This window comes from Procambarus clarkii, chromosome 79 (genome assembly GCF_040958095.1).
Source record: "Procambarus clarkii isolate CNS0578487 chromosome 79, FALCON_Pclarkii_2.0, whole genome shotgun sequence".
In the NCBI taxonomy this organism is placed as follows: Eukaryota; Metazoa; Arthropoda; class Malacostraca; order Decapoda; family Cambaridae; genus Procambarus; species Procambarus clarkii.
Window position 1 is genome coordinate 19746662 of NC_091228.1, and position 16021 is coordinate 19762682.

General features: G+C 44.3%; 1 protein-coding gene across 2 annotated transcripts in view; it reads right to left on the reverse strand.

Moving 5' to 3' along the window:
• LOC123751953 (alpha-2-macroglobulin-like) overlaps positions 1 to 16021 on the reverse strand; it is a 193965-nt gene that overhangs the window by 60783 nt on the left and 117161 nt on the right. Inside the window, exons 11-16 of one of the 2 annotated variants that reach the window (XM_069314573.1) lie at positions 13142 to 13316; positions 12746 to 12934; positions 7671 to 7741; positions 3431 to 3488; positions 1080 to 1269; positions 1 to 32 (exon numbers count right to left, since the gene is read on the reverse strand). The exon at positions 1 to 32 is cut by the window's left edge and continues 197 nt beyond it. In XM_069314573.1, the coding sequence (XP_069170674.1) occupies positions 1 to 32; positions 1080 to 1269; positions 3431 to 3488; positions 7671 to 7741; positions 12746 to 12934; positions 13142 to 13316 (715 nt within the window). Of the gene's footprint in view, positions 33 to 1079; positions 1306 to 3430; positions 3489 to 7670; positions 7742 to 12745; positions 12935 to 13141; positions 13317 to 16021 lie in introns of both variants that reach the window. The other variant, XM_069314572.1, reaches the window with a different exon arrangement.

A 16021-nucleotide genomic window follows, 5' to 3' on the forward strand; every position in this document is an offset into this window, starting at 1 on the left:
CAGTCACCTGCTGGGTGCTCACGCCTGACGACCTGCCAATAACCACATATAACACTAATTATTTCATTTACACCTTTATGCCAAAACTGTAACCAAGTTCATAATTATTCCAACACTGATTATATATTCTGATTTAAATTATTACTGAGAACTTCCCAGTAGAAGTGATGATTAGTGAAGGAGTGTTCATCATCCTCATCATACTTACGCATCTCAGGAGGCCGTAATTTACGCTGCACCAATTGCCCATCACCCTCCGGTTACAGTACAACTATTGACCATCACGTGCAACTCCACACAGTCAATCAGCTCCTCCACCAACTGACAGGTCGACAGCCATCCCCTCCACCCACCGACACCCAGCCCCTCCACTCACCGACACCCAGCCCCTCCACCCACCGACACGTCGACAACCAGCCCCTCCACCCACCGACACGTCGACAACCAGCCCCTCCACCCACCGACATGTTGACAACCATCCCCTCCACCCACCGACATGTTGACACCCAGCCCCTCCACCCACCGACACGTCGACAACCAGACCCTCCACCCACCGACATGTTGACAACCATCCCCTCCACCCACCGACATGTTGACACCCAGCCCCTCCACCAACCGACACGTCGACAACCAGCCCCTCCACCCACCGACATGTTGACAACCAGCCCCTCCACCCACCGACACGTCGACACCCAGCCCCTCCACCCACCGACACGTCGACACCCAGCCCCTCCACCCACCAACACGTCGACAACCAGCCCCTCACCCACCGACACGTCGACACCCAACCCCTCCACCCACCGACACGTCGACACACAGCCCCTCCACCCACCAATAAACAGTGCATGAATGCGTGACACTAGAGGAAGATAAGTGTGAAGTTCTTTAAGTGGAATGAAATGTCAGTTGTCGTGTTCTGCATGAAAGTGGATTATAATGCATTTTGAATTTGAACTATTGCTGGAAACCTTTGAAAATAAAGACCAAATACAGCCCTCAATATGGTCTGTGAAGGTCAGTGTTCACAGACAAACAAAACGGAACACTTTCACACATAAATCTATAAGTTGGAGACTTACGGGACAACGATGATGTCCCAGAGCCAAGTCTCCGGGAAATTGGTCCTAGGAACATCTGGCTGTTGTTCGCTGCCTTCCTTACTGGCGCTGTCTGTGGCGAAGGCCGGCGGGGGTGACAGGGACCGGGCGGCGGCGGGCGCAATATCACCAGCGAGGCCGCCACCAAAACCACCTACTGGTCTATTTTCCTCTGCCAAGGGGGGGAGGGGCAAAAACTGACGAAACTCTGTAAAGTCAAGAGTTTTTATGTTCATCAGATGATTCAAGTTAAGTAATTACCCTCACCTCTCTAATATAATTGAGGCGAGAGCCGGCGTGTCTCGGGTCTCCCAGCACAGCCCAGCTAGCATATACTTCACAAGCAACACTGTCTCCACCACCACACATTTCCTGCCCTCCTCAGGCAGGCGGTCACATATCAACCATACTTACACTCCATTATAATTTATTCATATATTGTTATTTTATTTTAATAAATATTTGTTAAAAAGTTGCAGATAACACACACTTTTTCTTTTAACACACAAAACATTATTTCGCTCAACGTTAATATTTTGTTTATTTTTACTAAATACGTAATTGAAGTGTTTTCGCTTCCCCGTTCATCAAGGACCTGCAGCTGGCGCTGTTTTTGTTGATAATCCATGTTGGTGTCACTAATTAACATTTACCTTATGCGTACAGCGTTGTGCACCTACACCACGGTAGTGTGCACAACACTAGCAGGGATAACATGTGCACCTACACCACGGTAGTGTGCACAACACTTGCAGGGGTAACATGTGCACCTACACCACGGTAGTGTGCACAACACTAGCAAGGGGTAACATGTGCACCTACACCACGGTAGTGTGCACAACACTAGCAGGGGTAACATGTGAATCTACACCAAGGTAGTGTGCACAACACTAGCAGGGGTAACATGTGCACCTACACCAAGGTAGTGTACACAACACTAGCGGGGGGTAACATGTGCACCTACACCACGGTAGTGTGCACAACACTAGCAGGGATAACATGTGCACCTACACCACGGTAGTGTGCACAACACTAGCAGGGATAACATGTGCACCTACACCACGGTAGTGTGCACAACACTAGCAGGGATAACGTGTGCACCTTCACCAAGGTAGTGTGCACAACACTTGCAGGGGTAACATGTGCACCTACACCACGGTAGTGTGCACAACACTAGCAGGGATAACATGTGCACCTACACCAAGGTAGTGTGCACAACACTAGCAGGGGTAACATGTGCACCTACACCACGGTAGTGTGCACAACACTAGCAGGGGAAACATGTGCACCTACACCACGGTAGTGTGCACAACACTAGCAGGGATAACATGTGCACCTACACCACGGTAGTGTGCACAACACTAGCGGGGGTAACATGTGCACCTACACCACGGTAGTGTGCACAACACTAGCGGGGGTAACATGTGCACCTACACCACGGTAGTGTGCACAACACTAGCGGGGGTAACATGTGCACCAACACCACGGTAGTATGCACAACACTAGCGGGGGTAACATGTGCACCTATACCACAGACCCACGCCTCCAGTCTGAGTCAGCATATCCAATCACTCTGGTCATTAAAAGAGTAATTGCAGAACATTTGCTTATGTTATTGAGGACTAACATTACTGAGCTTGAAGCAAACTAAAATGTGTAATTTTATCACTTATATTATCTAACAAACAATCGCTATAACAGAGATTGTTGGAGACACTTAAATTCGTGATGGACATATGACACATTTATTGTGTTTGTGTCAAACTACAAATACTTGATTCCTTCGATATTTGTACATCTATGACTGGGAGGAAAAAATTGCTTAAAAATCGTTTAAAATTGCTTGTTTCGAATCGAGGCTGTGAAATGTTTCTGCATTCTAACTATGTTAAGTTTATTCTGTTCAAGCGTGTGAGAACTCGAGGATCAGCTAAAATTTGTCTTTGAGTTTGACTTAATTAATATATTATTATTATTATTACTAGTATTACAAATTTCGGGCTTTTTACTTAGAGCTGATATAAAAATATAAATTTACATGTTAACAGTTGAAAAATCTAAATGGACAACTAATGTGCATTTCAAATTTGTGATTTAACATTCTGAATATGATGTGATTTTATGGAAGTGGGAGGAGAAAGGTGCTCCTGGTCTTGTTTGGCAGTAAATATGCTGTACAAATAACAGTGCAAAATATTTGTAGCAATACAGACAGTTACAATCATGTAACAGTTACAATTAGAAGTCTGAGAAAAACAGCTGAATGATAAAATAAACATTGATAATTTTGACATTGGGAAGAGAGGCCGTTGATGAAGAGAAGTGAACATTACCTTCCTCACACGGTCTCGTCTCTAGTGTCAAGTCGCTGAAGACAAACAAACCAGAGTTCTGAAAAAAAGTTAAAGAATGAATACATGTTTTACAATGGCAGAAAGGCATCACAAATAACGGAGACTATAAGAACTATATTTATTACAAAACTTACCAAGAACATCAATACCAATAATAATTCAAACGATAATGTCAAGAAACTTCACTAACTGCTAGAAAATTAAACTGCATAATATATCTGGCGTTGTCTCCAGTTGTTTTAATACGATTCAATGCTACTATTAGTACGTCCTTCACACGATGATAACTGAATATTAGGCAAGACTCGAGGCCTCGAGGTCAGTAATGACCCAAGCAAGAGCTTCCAGGAGGTCAGCAAAGACCCAAGCAAGAGCTTCCAGGAGGTCAGCAAAGACCCAAGCAAGAGCTTCCAGTAGGTCAGCAAAGACCCAAGCAAGAGCTTCCAAGAGGTCAGCAAAGACCCAAGCAAGAGCTTCCAAGAGGTCAGCAAAGACCCAAGCAAGAGCTTCCAGGAGGTCAGCAAAGACCCATGCAAGAGCTTCCAGGAGGTCAGCAAAGACCCAAGCAAGAGCTTCCAGGAGGTCAACAAAGACCCAAGAAAGAGCTTCCAGGAGGTCAGCAAAGACCCAAGCAAGAGCTTCCAGGAGGTCAGCAAAGACCCAAGCAAGAGCTTCCAGGAGGTCAGCAAAGACCCAAGCAAGAGCTTCCAGGAGGTCAGCAAAGACCCAAGCAAGAGCTTCCAGGAGTTCAGCAAAGACCCAAGCAAGAGCTTCCAGGAGGTCAGCAAAGACCCAAGCAAGACCTTCCAGGAGGTCAGCAAAGACCCAAGCAAGAGCTTCCAGGAGGTCAGCAAAAACCCAAGCAAGAGCTTCCGGGAGGTCAGTAAAGACCCAAGCAAGAACTTCCGGGAGGCCAGCAAAGACCCAAGCAAGAGCTTCCGGGAGGTCAGCAAAGACCCAAGCAAGAGCTTCCAGGAGGTCAGCAAAGACCCAAGCAAGAGCTTCCAGGAGGTCAGCAAAGACCTAAGCAAGAACTTCCGGGAGGTGAGTGATGACCCAAGCAAAAGCTTCCAGGAGGTCAGTGATAAACCAAGCAAGTGCTTCCAGGAGGTCAGCGATGTCCCAAGCAAGAGCTTCCAGGAAGTCAGCGATGAACCAAGCAAGAGCTTCCAGGAGGTCAGTGATGAACCAAGTAAGAGCTTCCAGGAGGTCTGCGATGAACCAAGCAAGAGCTTCCAGGAAGTCAGCGATGAACCAAGCAAGAGCTTCCAGGAGGTAAGCGATGAACCAAGCAAGAGCTTCCAGGAGGTAAGCGATGAACCAAGCAAGAGCTTCCAGGAGGTCAGTGATGAACCAAGTAAGAGCTTCCAGGAGGTCAGCGATGAACCTAGTAAGAGCTTCCAGGAGGTCAGTGATGAACCAAGTAAGAGCTTCCAGGAGGTCAGCGATGAACCAAGCAAGAGCTTCCAGGAGGTCAGTGATGAACCAACGAAGAGCTTCCAGGAGGTCAGTGATAAATCAAGTAAGAGCTTCCAGGAGGTTAGTGATGAACCAACGAAGAGCTTCCAGGAGGTCAGTGATAAATCAAGTAAGAGCTTCCAGGAGGTCAGTGATGAACCAAGGAAGAGCTTCCAGAAGGTCAGCGATGAACCTAGTAAGAGCTTCCAGAAGGTCAGCGATGAACCAAGCAAGAGCTTCCAGGAGGTCAGCGATGAACCAAGCAAGAGCTTCCAGGAGGTCAGCGATAAACCAAGTAAGAGCTTCCAGGAGGTCAGCGATGAACCAAGTAAGAGCTTCCAGGAGGTCAGTGATAAATCAAGTAAGAGCTTCCAGGAGGTCAGTGATGAACCAAGTAAGAGCTTCCAGGAGGTCAGCGATGAACCAAGTAAGAGCTTCCAGGAGGTCAGCGATGAACCAAGTAAGAGCTTACAAGAGGTCAGCTATGAACCAAGTAAGAGCTTACAGGAGGTCAGCGATGAACCAAGTAAGAGCTTCCAGGAGGTCAGCGATGAACCAAGTAAGAGCTTCCAGGAGGTCAGCGATGAACCAAGTAAGAGCTTACAAGAGGTTAGCTATGAACCAAGTAAGAGCTTACAGGAGGTCAGCGATGAACCAAGTAAGAGCTTCCAGGAGGTCAGCGATGAACCAAGTAATCACGACTGAATATAATGAAAATAATCACAGGGCCCCATCCAGGAGCGAGACACAGAGTGTTAATAATGTTTAACATACACACCGTTCATTTCATAGTTGATTATGCAGCGCTTGCCTTACTCACTCTTTCTCCTGGTCAGTGGGCAATGGTTGAGGGTATTCAAAATGATGCAATGCGAGTCATAACAGGGACTCCCAGATGGACTAAAATACAGAACCTAAGACTAGAAACTAAACTAACATGGGTTGAAATAATGGTAAAAGGGCCTGCTGCCTGCATGCTGACCTAGATATTGACTAGACTAATAATCAGTTCACTCAAATATATAATCACTAGAGAAGTTACTTGGGATAAAAGAGCTTTAAAAAAACCAGGTGGACTCTCCATGAAATACATTCAAAATTATAAATAGAATTAGAAAGGGATAGCACGAAATACACGCAGACCTCGTCTTGCAGCCCCATGGGAATCCTTGGCACCAGACAAAGATTATGACTCTTCAAGTAAATAAAGAACTAGACTAATCCTCATCGTCTATGCATCATTGCACAGATGAATATAGAATCAAACTTGGCATCTGAAAGCATCATTTACTTCACAGATGGATCAGTAGACCAGCAGGGACAAGAAACCGGAACTGCAGTTAAGGCAGGAAAGTTTGTAGTTAGATGGAAACTCTCAAACGGGTGTTCAACTTCTCAAACAGAGATGCTAGCCATTCAAAAGGCTTTGGAACATGATCTTGCTGAGCACCAACAACATGTTATCATACACACAGATTCGAGAACTGTCATTGAAATCTTGCAACAAGAACACATACATGACAACATCCATCTGATCACAAATGTCATATCATTAATACAAACACCCATACGTCAAGGCCGTCGGATACACCAGAGACCCGCTAGAGAGAATTGGTCAACTCGACCACACCTGAGACCCACCAGAGAGAACTGGTCAACTCGACCACACTAGAGATCCACCAGAGAGAACTGGTCAACTCGACCACATCAGAGAGAACTGGTCAACTCGACCACACCAGAGAAAACTGGTCCACTCAACCACACCAGAGACGTCCACCAGAGAAAACTAGTCAACTCGACCATACCAGAGAAAACTCGTCAACTCGACCACAACAGAGACCAACCAAGTCGCCATTACAGAACAGGACGGCAGGTAACACCTAACCTAAAACTCCTGACCTAAAACTTCTGAAATGCGAAAAGGTTAATTAAAGTTGACCACATTCCGCCAGGCCGCCGGCAGACAACTTGGCAGGTACGTACATCATGGGTCCAGGAGCTGGCAAACATATTGTCATTAAACGGGATTTAATGAGGTACCTGAGGGAGGTAGAGAATGAACTACCACTATACGACCTATCCCAGTCAATCCTCCTGTTTCCGTTGTATAGTAACGATAGCGACCACAGTACATATTCCGACGTACACCGCAGTTAGGAAGTAGAAATCGGTACTTTTGGATTAGAAAAACCGGAAAAAATTTCCGATTTTTGTTGTGAAGACACTCACGTAACCTAACCTCCCTAGGCCTAACTCACGTTATATGAGGTCTAATATTGTGCATAAGGGAGCTTTACTAGCAATATATAGTTTGTTTTTTACCTTCATTTTTCGGACTATAATGCGAATGGTATTATTATTTACTATTTACTTTACTATTATAAAGTGTAATGAATAGTACCATATTCTACTCGCTAATTGCCTAGTATGTCAAGTTTTATTCTATTGTGCTCATGGTTACAAAAGGTGCTGTCTGAACAAGAGGATGGGTTACCTAGCCCTAGCAACCTCTAAGGCGTGTTGCTAGGGGGATGAGAGCAGTGAGACACACTGACAGTGTGAGACTCACACTGATAGTGTGAAACACACTTATAGTGTTAAACACACTGATAGTGTGAAACACACTTATAGTGTTGGACACACTGATAGTGTGAGACACACACTGATAGTGAGACACACACTGATAGTGTGAGACACACACTGATAGTGAGACACACACTGATAGTGTGGTAACTCACAATAAATGACAATAATAACTCACGTCAAACATGTGGAGAGCGTCGACGTATTCACTATAGTAGAGATATTTTTCTGGGTCTATTGTTGCAAATTCTGTAGAGTTAAAAAATTTCACGAATTGATTGTAAAATTTATAAAATATATAAATTTTATTGTACATCATATGAGCATCATATGATGTACAATATATTAAAAATATTGTACATCATATAAGCAAATGAGAGCTCTGGTCCATGATAACTAACTCCACCCAGGATTTAGTGAGTCAACTGAGAGCTCTAGTCCATGATAACTAACTCCACCCAGCACCTAGTGAGTCAACTGAGAGCTCTAGTCCATGATAACTAATTCCACCCAGCACCTAGTGAGTTAAGTGAGAGCTCTGGTCCATGATAACTAACTCCACCCAGCACCCAGTAAGTCAACTGAGAGCTCTGGTCCATGATAACTAACTCCACCCAGCACCTAGTAAGTCAACTGAGAGCTCTAGTCCATGATAACTAACTCCACCCAGCACTTGTGAGTCAACTGAGAGCTCTGGTCCATGATAACTAACTCCACCCAGCACCTAGTGAGTCAACTGAGAGCTCTGGTCCATGATAACTAACTCCACCCAGCACCTAGTGAGTCAACTGAGAGCTCTGGTCCATGATAACTAACTCCACCCAGCACCTAGTGAGTCAACTGAGAGCTCTGGTCCATGATAACTAACTCCACCCAGCACCTAGTGAGTCAACAATTATGTATAGGACTGCACCTTATAATATATTTGGAACAAATTATTTAACAGCTTTAACGTGAGCAAAAGTTAGGAAGATTTATTTGCCAAAAAATGCAGATAACGGATCAACGTTAATCATGTATAACTCTACACACCTTCATGTAACTCTACACACCTTCATGTATAACTCTACACACCTTCATGTATAACTCTCCACACCTTCATGTATAACTCTCCACACCTTCATGTATAACTCTCCACACCTTCATGCATAACTCACCACACCTTCATGTATAACTCTCCAATCCTTCATGTATAACTCTCCACTGCAGCCAACGTTCTCTCGACTTAGTCCTGCAAGACGACTAAGTAAACCGCCGCCGATATAAAGCAGTATGTGTCGACTGGTGTTTAAATAGAACTGGAAGAGATTGGCGTACCCCGGGACCGGCTTAGGGAAGAAACGGACGACAGTGAGGGTGCCTGTTGGGAAGCGCTGCTAGCCAGACGCTAGAGGCTTTTGCCAGAGGTTCACTACCCCTGTATCGACTGTTTAAGTGGCTCCGATCAGCGTGTGGGCTGAGGTTCTCTGCCAGCAAGTGGCCGGAGAGTGGTCGTGGGGTATAGGCACCTCGTGAGACTGTCAGTGGGCTGGCCCACGTACAAGATGAACCTCGCCAGTGTTTTCCAGTACGGTTGGACAAAGTACTGAGTGAGAGAGGCCTAGCTCTACCAAGTACTCAAAGATCAATACACTGTGATCACTCATTTCCAAGGGTGGTTCCAACGTAACTTCCCTTATATCCCACTCATTTAGTGTATATATCAAATCAAGCATGGCTGGTTTATCTTCCCCTCTCATTCGTGTCGGTCCCTTGATGTGTTGGCTTCGAAAGTTACTTGTTGCCACATCCAGCAGCTTAGCTCCCCATGTGGGACTTTGCTCTCCAAGTCTATCTTCCCGTGGTTGAAGTCTCGCATGATTAATAGCCCGGATCCATTCCTGCTAGCGACAGAAGCTGCTCTCTCTCTATTATGTTTATGGTGGCCATGTTGTTTCTATCATAGTCCTTTCTGGGTTTTCTGTCATTTAGTGGTGGGTTATATATGACTATGACTATAATTTTTTGTCCTCCAATTGTTATGGTACCTGTTATGTAGTCACAGAAATCTTCACAGCCTTAAATAACCATCTCAAAACTCCGGCCTTTTCTTACCAGCAGAGCTACACCACCACCTCCCCTTCCTTCTCTCTCTTTCCTCACTACATAGTTCTCCTGTGGAAACACTGCATTTGTTATGGTTTTCGTTAACTTTGTTTCTGTGAGTGCTATTATGCCTGAGTTTTCTTCTTGTTCCTATTCTCTAAGTTCATATGATTTATTTGTAATTCCATCTATGTTAGTGTACATTGTCTTGAGACTCACTTTCTTCTGTTCCTTCTCATGTCCCCTTCTTTGTGAGTGTTCTGCTGATGGGGGAAGCTGTTTCATAAGTGAGAGGATTTGTGAGGTGGATAAGAGTCTCAGAGGATACTGGGGTGAGGGGTGGGGGGGTCAAGTGAAGGGGAGACTGGGAGGGAATGGGATGAAGGGGGACAGGGAACAGGGAGGGAAAGGGGGGAAGGTGGATATGGTGGAAGTGGAGAAGGGGGTAGAAGGGAAGGAATGGGGTGAGAAGGGAAGGGGTACGGGAAGGTATGGGGGTTAGGAGGGAGGGAGGGCTGACAGAGCATTTGAGTAGGGGCAGGGAGGGTTCAGGGTAGGGGGGTTTTCTATGAAGAGGAGGGTGGTGGAGTAGCCCTCCCCTCTGGTGTTACTGGGCTGCTTATTGTGGGTTCCCCCTCTCACGTCTGGTGATATTGTGTTAGGGGCTGTGATTTCCTAGTTTTCTCCTCTCGCCTTGCGCTTTTTCCTTGCTTCTGCCGCTATCGCTCTCTCCTACCTTGTCATGTCTATTGGGCTCTATCATATCAAAATTTGAAACTGTGTATGGAATCAGCCTCCACCACATCACTGCCTAAGGCATTCCATTTGTTAACTACTCTGAGATTGAAAAAAATCTTTAGAACATCCCTGTGGCGCATTTGGGTACTCAGTTTCTACCTGTGTCCCCTTGTTCATGTACAATCCATACTAAACAGTTTATTTTTATCTACTGTGATAAAAAGGGGAGACTGGGAGGGAAGATTTCCCTCAAAGATTTTTAGATTTTAGATTTTAGATTTTAGATTTTAGATTTCCCTCAAATCTACAGAATTTGGTAGATCGTGATCATGTCTCCCCTAACTCGTCTGCCTTCCAGTGTCATGAGGTTCAATTCCAGTAATTTTTCCCCATAGCTCATTCCTCTCGGTGTACTCTCTTTCTCCTCTCATTCCTTGGGGACTAGCCTGGTGGCATACCTCTGAACCTTTTCTAACTTCGTTTTGTGTTTGACTAAAGGTGGACGCCACGCTGTGCGTATGCGTGTGTGTGTGTGTGTGTGTGTGTGTATTTACTATATGTATCTTGAATTTGTATGTATATTTGTATCTATTTGTATCAAGGCACAATGGGTATAATTGTCTATTGCATGTTCCATCTTCTTGTTATACTATGTTGGTTACGGGGTCTTGAAGTAGGTAGAATGTTGTTATGTGTTAACTGGCTGTTGATTGCTGGGTTTGAGTTTTTGATGTGCAGTGCCTCGCTGATGTCGAGTCTCCTGTTGTTGTTGTACCTGTCGATAATTTCTGTGTTGCTTGAAAGATTTCTCTGGTGATGGTCTGGTTGTGTGAGGAGATTATATGCTCCTTAATGGAGCCCTGTTGTTTGTGCATGGTTAATCACCTAGAGAGACGTTGCTGTCTTGCCTATATACTGAGATCTTTGGGGCTGGCAGTTCCCAAGTGGGCATCAAGTGGTGGCATAGACGACGTTGGTCTCTTTTAAGGCGTTCTGTTTGGTGCCTGGAGACTTATTCATAAGTTGGTTTGCCGTCTTCTTGTTTTTGTAGTAAATTGTAAACTGTGTCTTCTGATTTTTGTCTGTGGTGATAACGTTCTTATTAATAATATATATCCATCAATCACTGCATGGGGAATTGTGTTAAACCCTGATTTGCGTCTCGGAGAGGCTGCAGGATCCGTGTGAATTCAATGGAATTCCCAGTTGCAATTCTTTTGACCGTGTCGAGGCCTAGTCGACTAAGGCGGCGTCTGGGATCATCCCAGTCGAAAGTTTGAACCCTCATCACGGCCCTTGTGGATTTGTTCATAAGAACTTTCACTTTAGAATGATGGCTGAACAGAGACCAGGGGTTACCCTAGCTATATATGAAAGAGAAAGTATTTGTCTTTCCAAGGATGGAAGCCATAGACTTGAGATTAATCTCGCACAACTTTGGACGGTGATTGGTGATTTTTGGAGTGTTTGGGGGTGTTGGTGGGAGACCTGTGAGGGAGTGCTACAGGTCTAGGCACGGGGTCCACCCGGGTACTGCTGGGTACCGCCTCTAGTAACACAAAGGGAGCATTACCGGCACTAACCTTACGACCAACCTCCTCTAAAGGATCAGCTTCTTGTTAGACAATACACATTTAATTATTGCAACATTATTGTAAGATACCTGAAGAAATTCTCGTTCAATGGTGTTAATTTGAGAAAATTTGAAATTTCTCAAATTTCTTAATTTGAGAAAGCTTTTTTAAGAAAATAAAATAATAAATGATTATTTGGTTTATAAAATTATTATAAAATGATTCCGCAAAATGTAAAAAAAATATTGAGACTAGTCTGTTAGTATATTTTAAAAGGAAGTAAATTTACTTAAATTTATCCGAGGGCTTCTATCTCAAGTGGTCTTGATGGTTCCAGAAAGCCGACGGCTTGTCAAGGGTCCATCTTTCTTTCTTTCTCCATGGCAACACTGTTATACTGAACCATAACATGTCAACACTGTTATACTGAACCATAACATGGCAACACTTATACTGAACCATAACATGGCAACACTGTTATACTGAACCATAACATGGCAACACTGTTATACTGAACCATAACATGGCAACACTGTTATACTGAAACATAACATGGCAACACTGTTATACTGAACCATAACATGGCAACATTGTTATACTGAACCATAACATGGTAACACTGTTATACTGAACCATAACATGGCAACATTGTTATACTGAACCATAACATGTCAATACTGTTTTACTGAACTATAACATGTCAACACTGTTATACTGAACCATAACATGGCAACACTGTTATACTGAACCATAACATGGCAACACTGTTATACTGAACCATAACATGGCAACACTGTTATACTGAACCATAACATGGCAACACTGTTATACTGAACCATAACAAATTTGAACCAACCTATATTAGAGCTTTCAGGTTTCGCACTCGCTATCCTTTCTCTCCTCTTTCTTTTACAGTATTCATAGCCGTCGATCTGAGAGCCGAGCCATGGTCCCACATCAAAACTTCCAGCAAAGTTGAACACTGCTTCCAGGGAAATGGGGTCAGGGTTTACTGCCAGCAGCTCTGTGTTTCTGTCTACCACTCCTGGGTTTAGGAAATAATAAAGCTTTATGTTAGTGTCTGGGCTGGCATAAGAATATAAATATATAGTATGGTAAAATAAGAATACAATTTTCTTACTGTACTAGAATAACAACAAAATTTGCTTGTCCTGCTTGAATGAGCATCAGATTTTCTCAGCACATGTTTCCCTCAAGCAGGTCTAAGTCAGCCTTGGCGTGCTTTACTTACCCAGGCTACACACAGAGTCTGGCTCTGAGGAGAGGGACAGAGAGGCTTGTTCCCCAGGTTGTACGCGAGAGGCTGACCAAGTGAGGTTTACGGTGTTACTGAGGCACTTGTCCACCTCCAGCTCCCCCGAGTCCGCCACAACCTCCCCATCTTGACGGGTATACCACACCAACACCTGCAAAACATTATCAGTCTTAGTGCCCCTCTTCATATGGCATACCAAACCTGGAACATATTATTGTTTTAGAGTTATTAATGGAGGGGAGAAAATAAGGTTAATGTCATCATTCGACGTTTCACATTCTACCAACAGTGTTACAGACCCAATAGCTGGTCATATTTGGGACGGGAAGATGATTAACTAGCACGCAGCATCCCAGTATATTGAATTAGCTATTTAGTTGTCATACATTGATAGCAGTATTGGTGTTGAGCTCGGCATGCAAGCTGTTCACACTCAGGGTCCTTTCCAGACTTTTCTTCTGAACATGAAATTAAAATGTCAGTATTTTTCACATTTTAGGTAAGTAAATACACAATTCTAAGACGTGGGACAAAATTTTAGCAGTGTAGCCTTAAAAATTAATTACAAATAAATTCAAATTGCATCTTTAAAAACGAAACGTGCACAAAAAAATGTTGACTTAAAATTTTGAAACATTTAAATTGTAACCGATTATTCGTTTCAAAGTTGCAAAAACTCACTTTTAATTAAATAAACTTAAAACTTTTCCCCACTAATAGGAGAGGCAGATATGGGCTGATTATTATCAAACTTTACACATCTGTTGAGTCTGGCGGACTCATTGTGGTACGTACTGTTGCAACTATATTGATTTTGAAGCAAATGAGAAAAAATTCACGAATCAATGATAATTTTACTCATTAGCAGATATATATTTCTGCATATGTTTATCTAATTTCTTTAGTTAATGCATTTAGTTTGATCTTGTAGCACATTTATACACTAAAAGCCATGTATTCGGTATGGCTAATATATGTATACCCTGTATACACAGTATGTTGTATATAATTTAGTATACCATGTATAGTGTATATTTATTATTCATTTATTGCAATAAAAGTCCAGGGCCTTTCTCCTACAACAAGCCACAATTGTGTCCGCCTACAACAAGCCACAGTTGTGTCCGCCCACAACAAGCCACAATTGTGTCCGCCTACAACAAGCCACAGTTACTTCCGCCTACAACAAGCCACAGTTGTGTCCGCCCACAACAAGCCACAATTGTGTCTACCTACAACAAGCCACAGTTACTTCCGCCTACAACAAGCTACAGTTGTGTCCGCCTACAACAAGCCACAGTTGTGTCCGCCTACAACAAGCCACAGTTGTGTCCGCCTACAACAAGCCACAGTTGTGTCCGCCAACAACAAGCCACAGTTGTGTCCGCCTACAACAAGCCACAGTGGTGTCCGCCTACAACAAGCCACAGTTGTGTCCGCCCACAACAAGCCACAGTTGTGTCCGCCTACAACAAGCCACAGTTGTGTCCGCCTACAACAAGCCACAGTTGTGTCCGCCTACAACAAGCCACAGTTGTGTCCGCCTACAACAAGCCACAGTTGTGTCCGCCCACAACAAGCCACAATTGTGTCTACCTACAACAAGCCACAGTTACTTCCGCCTACAACAAGCTACAGTTGTGTCCGCCTACAACAAGCCACAGTTGTGTCCGCCTACAACAAGCCACAGTTGTGTCCGCCTACAACAAGCCACAGTTGTGTCCGCCTACAACAACCACAGTTGTGTCCGCCTACAACAAGCCACAATTGTGTCCGCCTACAACAAGCCACAGTGGTGTCCGCCTACAACAAGCCACATTGTGGCCGCCTACAACAAGCCACAGTTGTGTCCGCCTACAACAAGCCACAGTTGTGTCCGCCTACAACAAGCCACAGTTGTGTCCGCCTACAACAAGCCACAATTGTGTCCGCCTACAACAAGCCACAGTTGTGTCCGCCTACAACAAGCCACAGTTGTGTCCGCCTACAACAAGCCACAGTTGTGTCCGCCAACAACAAGCCACAATTGTGTCCGCCTACAACAAGCCACAGTGGTGTCCGCCTACAACAAGCCACATTGTGGCCGCCTACAACAAGCCACAGTTGTGTCCGCCTACAACAAGCCACAGTTGTGTCCACCTACAACAAGCTACAGTTGTGTCCGCCTACAACAAGCCACAGTTATGGCCACCTACAACAAGCCACAGTTGAGTGCTCACTACACGACCATGTAAGGCTGGAGGGAACATGTTGAGGACCTCCCCAGACCAGCGGCCACACACGCGGTGTAACTCTTCTTCCAGGCGGTGTTTTGCTGACTGTATTATAGCGCTACTTTACTAATTTCGACCTGTGTATTTTCACATAATAGTTTCAATAGTTTGATTTTCACATTCAGTATTCATGGTATATAAATAAAATAAGGATATATTATGGCAACAAAAAAAAATGACCGCAGGTGTGTTGACTCAAGAGCATAATCCCTCCTCTTCTGAACGTCACAGTGAGGGGTGAGACCTCAGACTGGCGTGAAGTCACCATTGGAGTCCCACAGGGCTCTGTACTTTGACCTATCCTGTTTCTGATATACGTAAATGATCTCCCGGAGGGTATAGACTCTTTTCTCTTAATGTTTGCTGACGACGCCAAAATTATGAGAAGGATTAAGACAGAGGAGGACAGCTTGAGGCTTCAAGAAGACCTGGACAAGCTGCAGGAATGGTCGAACAAATGGCTGTTACAGTTTAATCCAAGCAAATGTAATGTAATGAAGATAGGGGTAGGAAGCAGGAGACCAGATACAAGGTATCACTTGGGAGATGAAATACTTCAAGAGTCAGAGAGAGAGAAAGACCT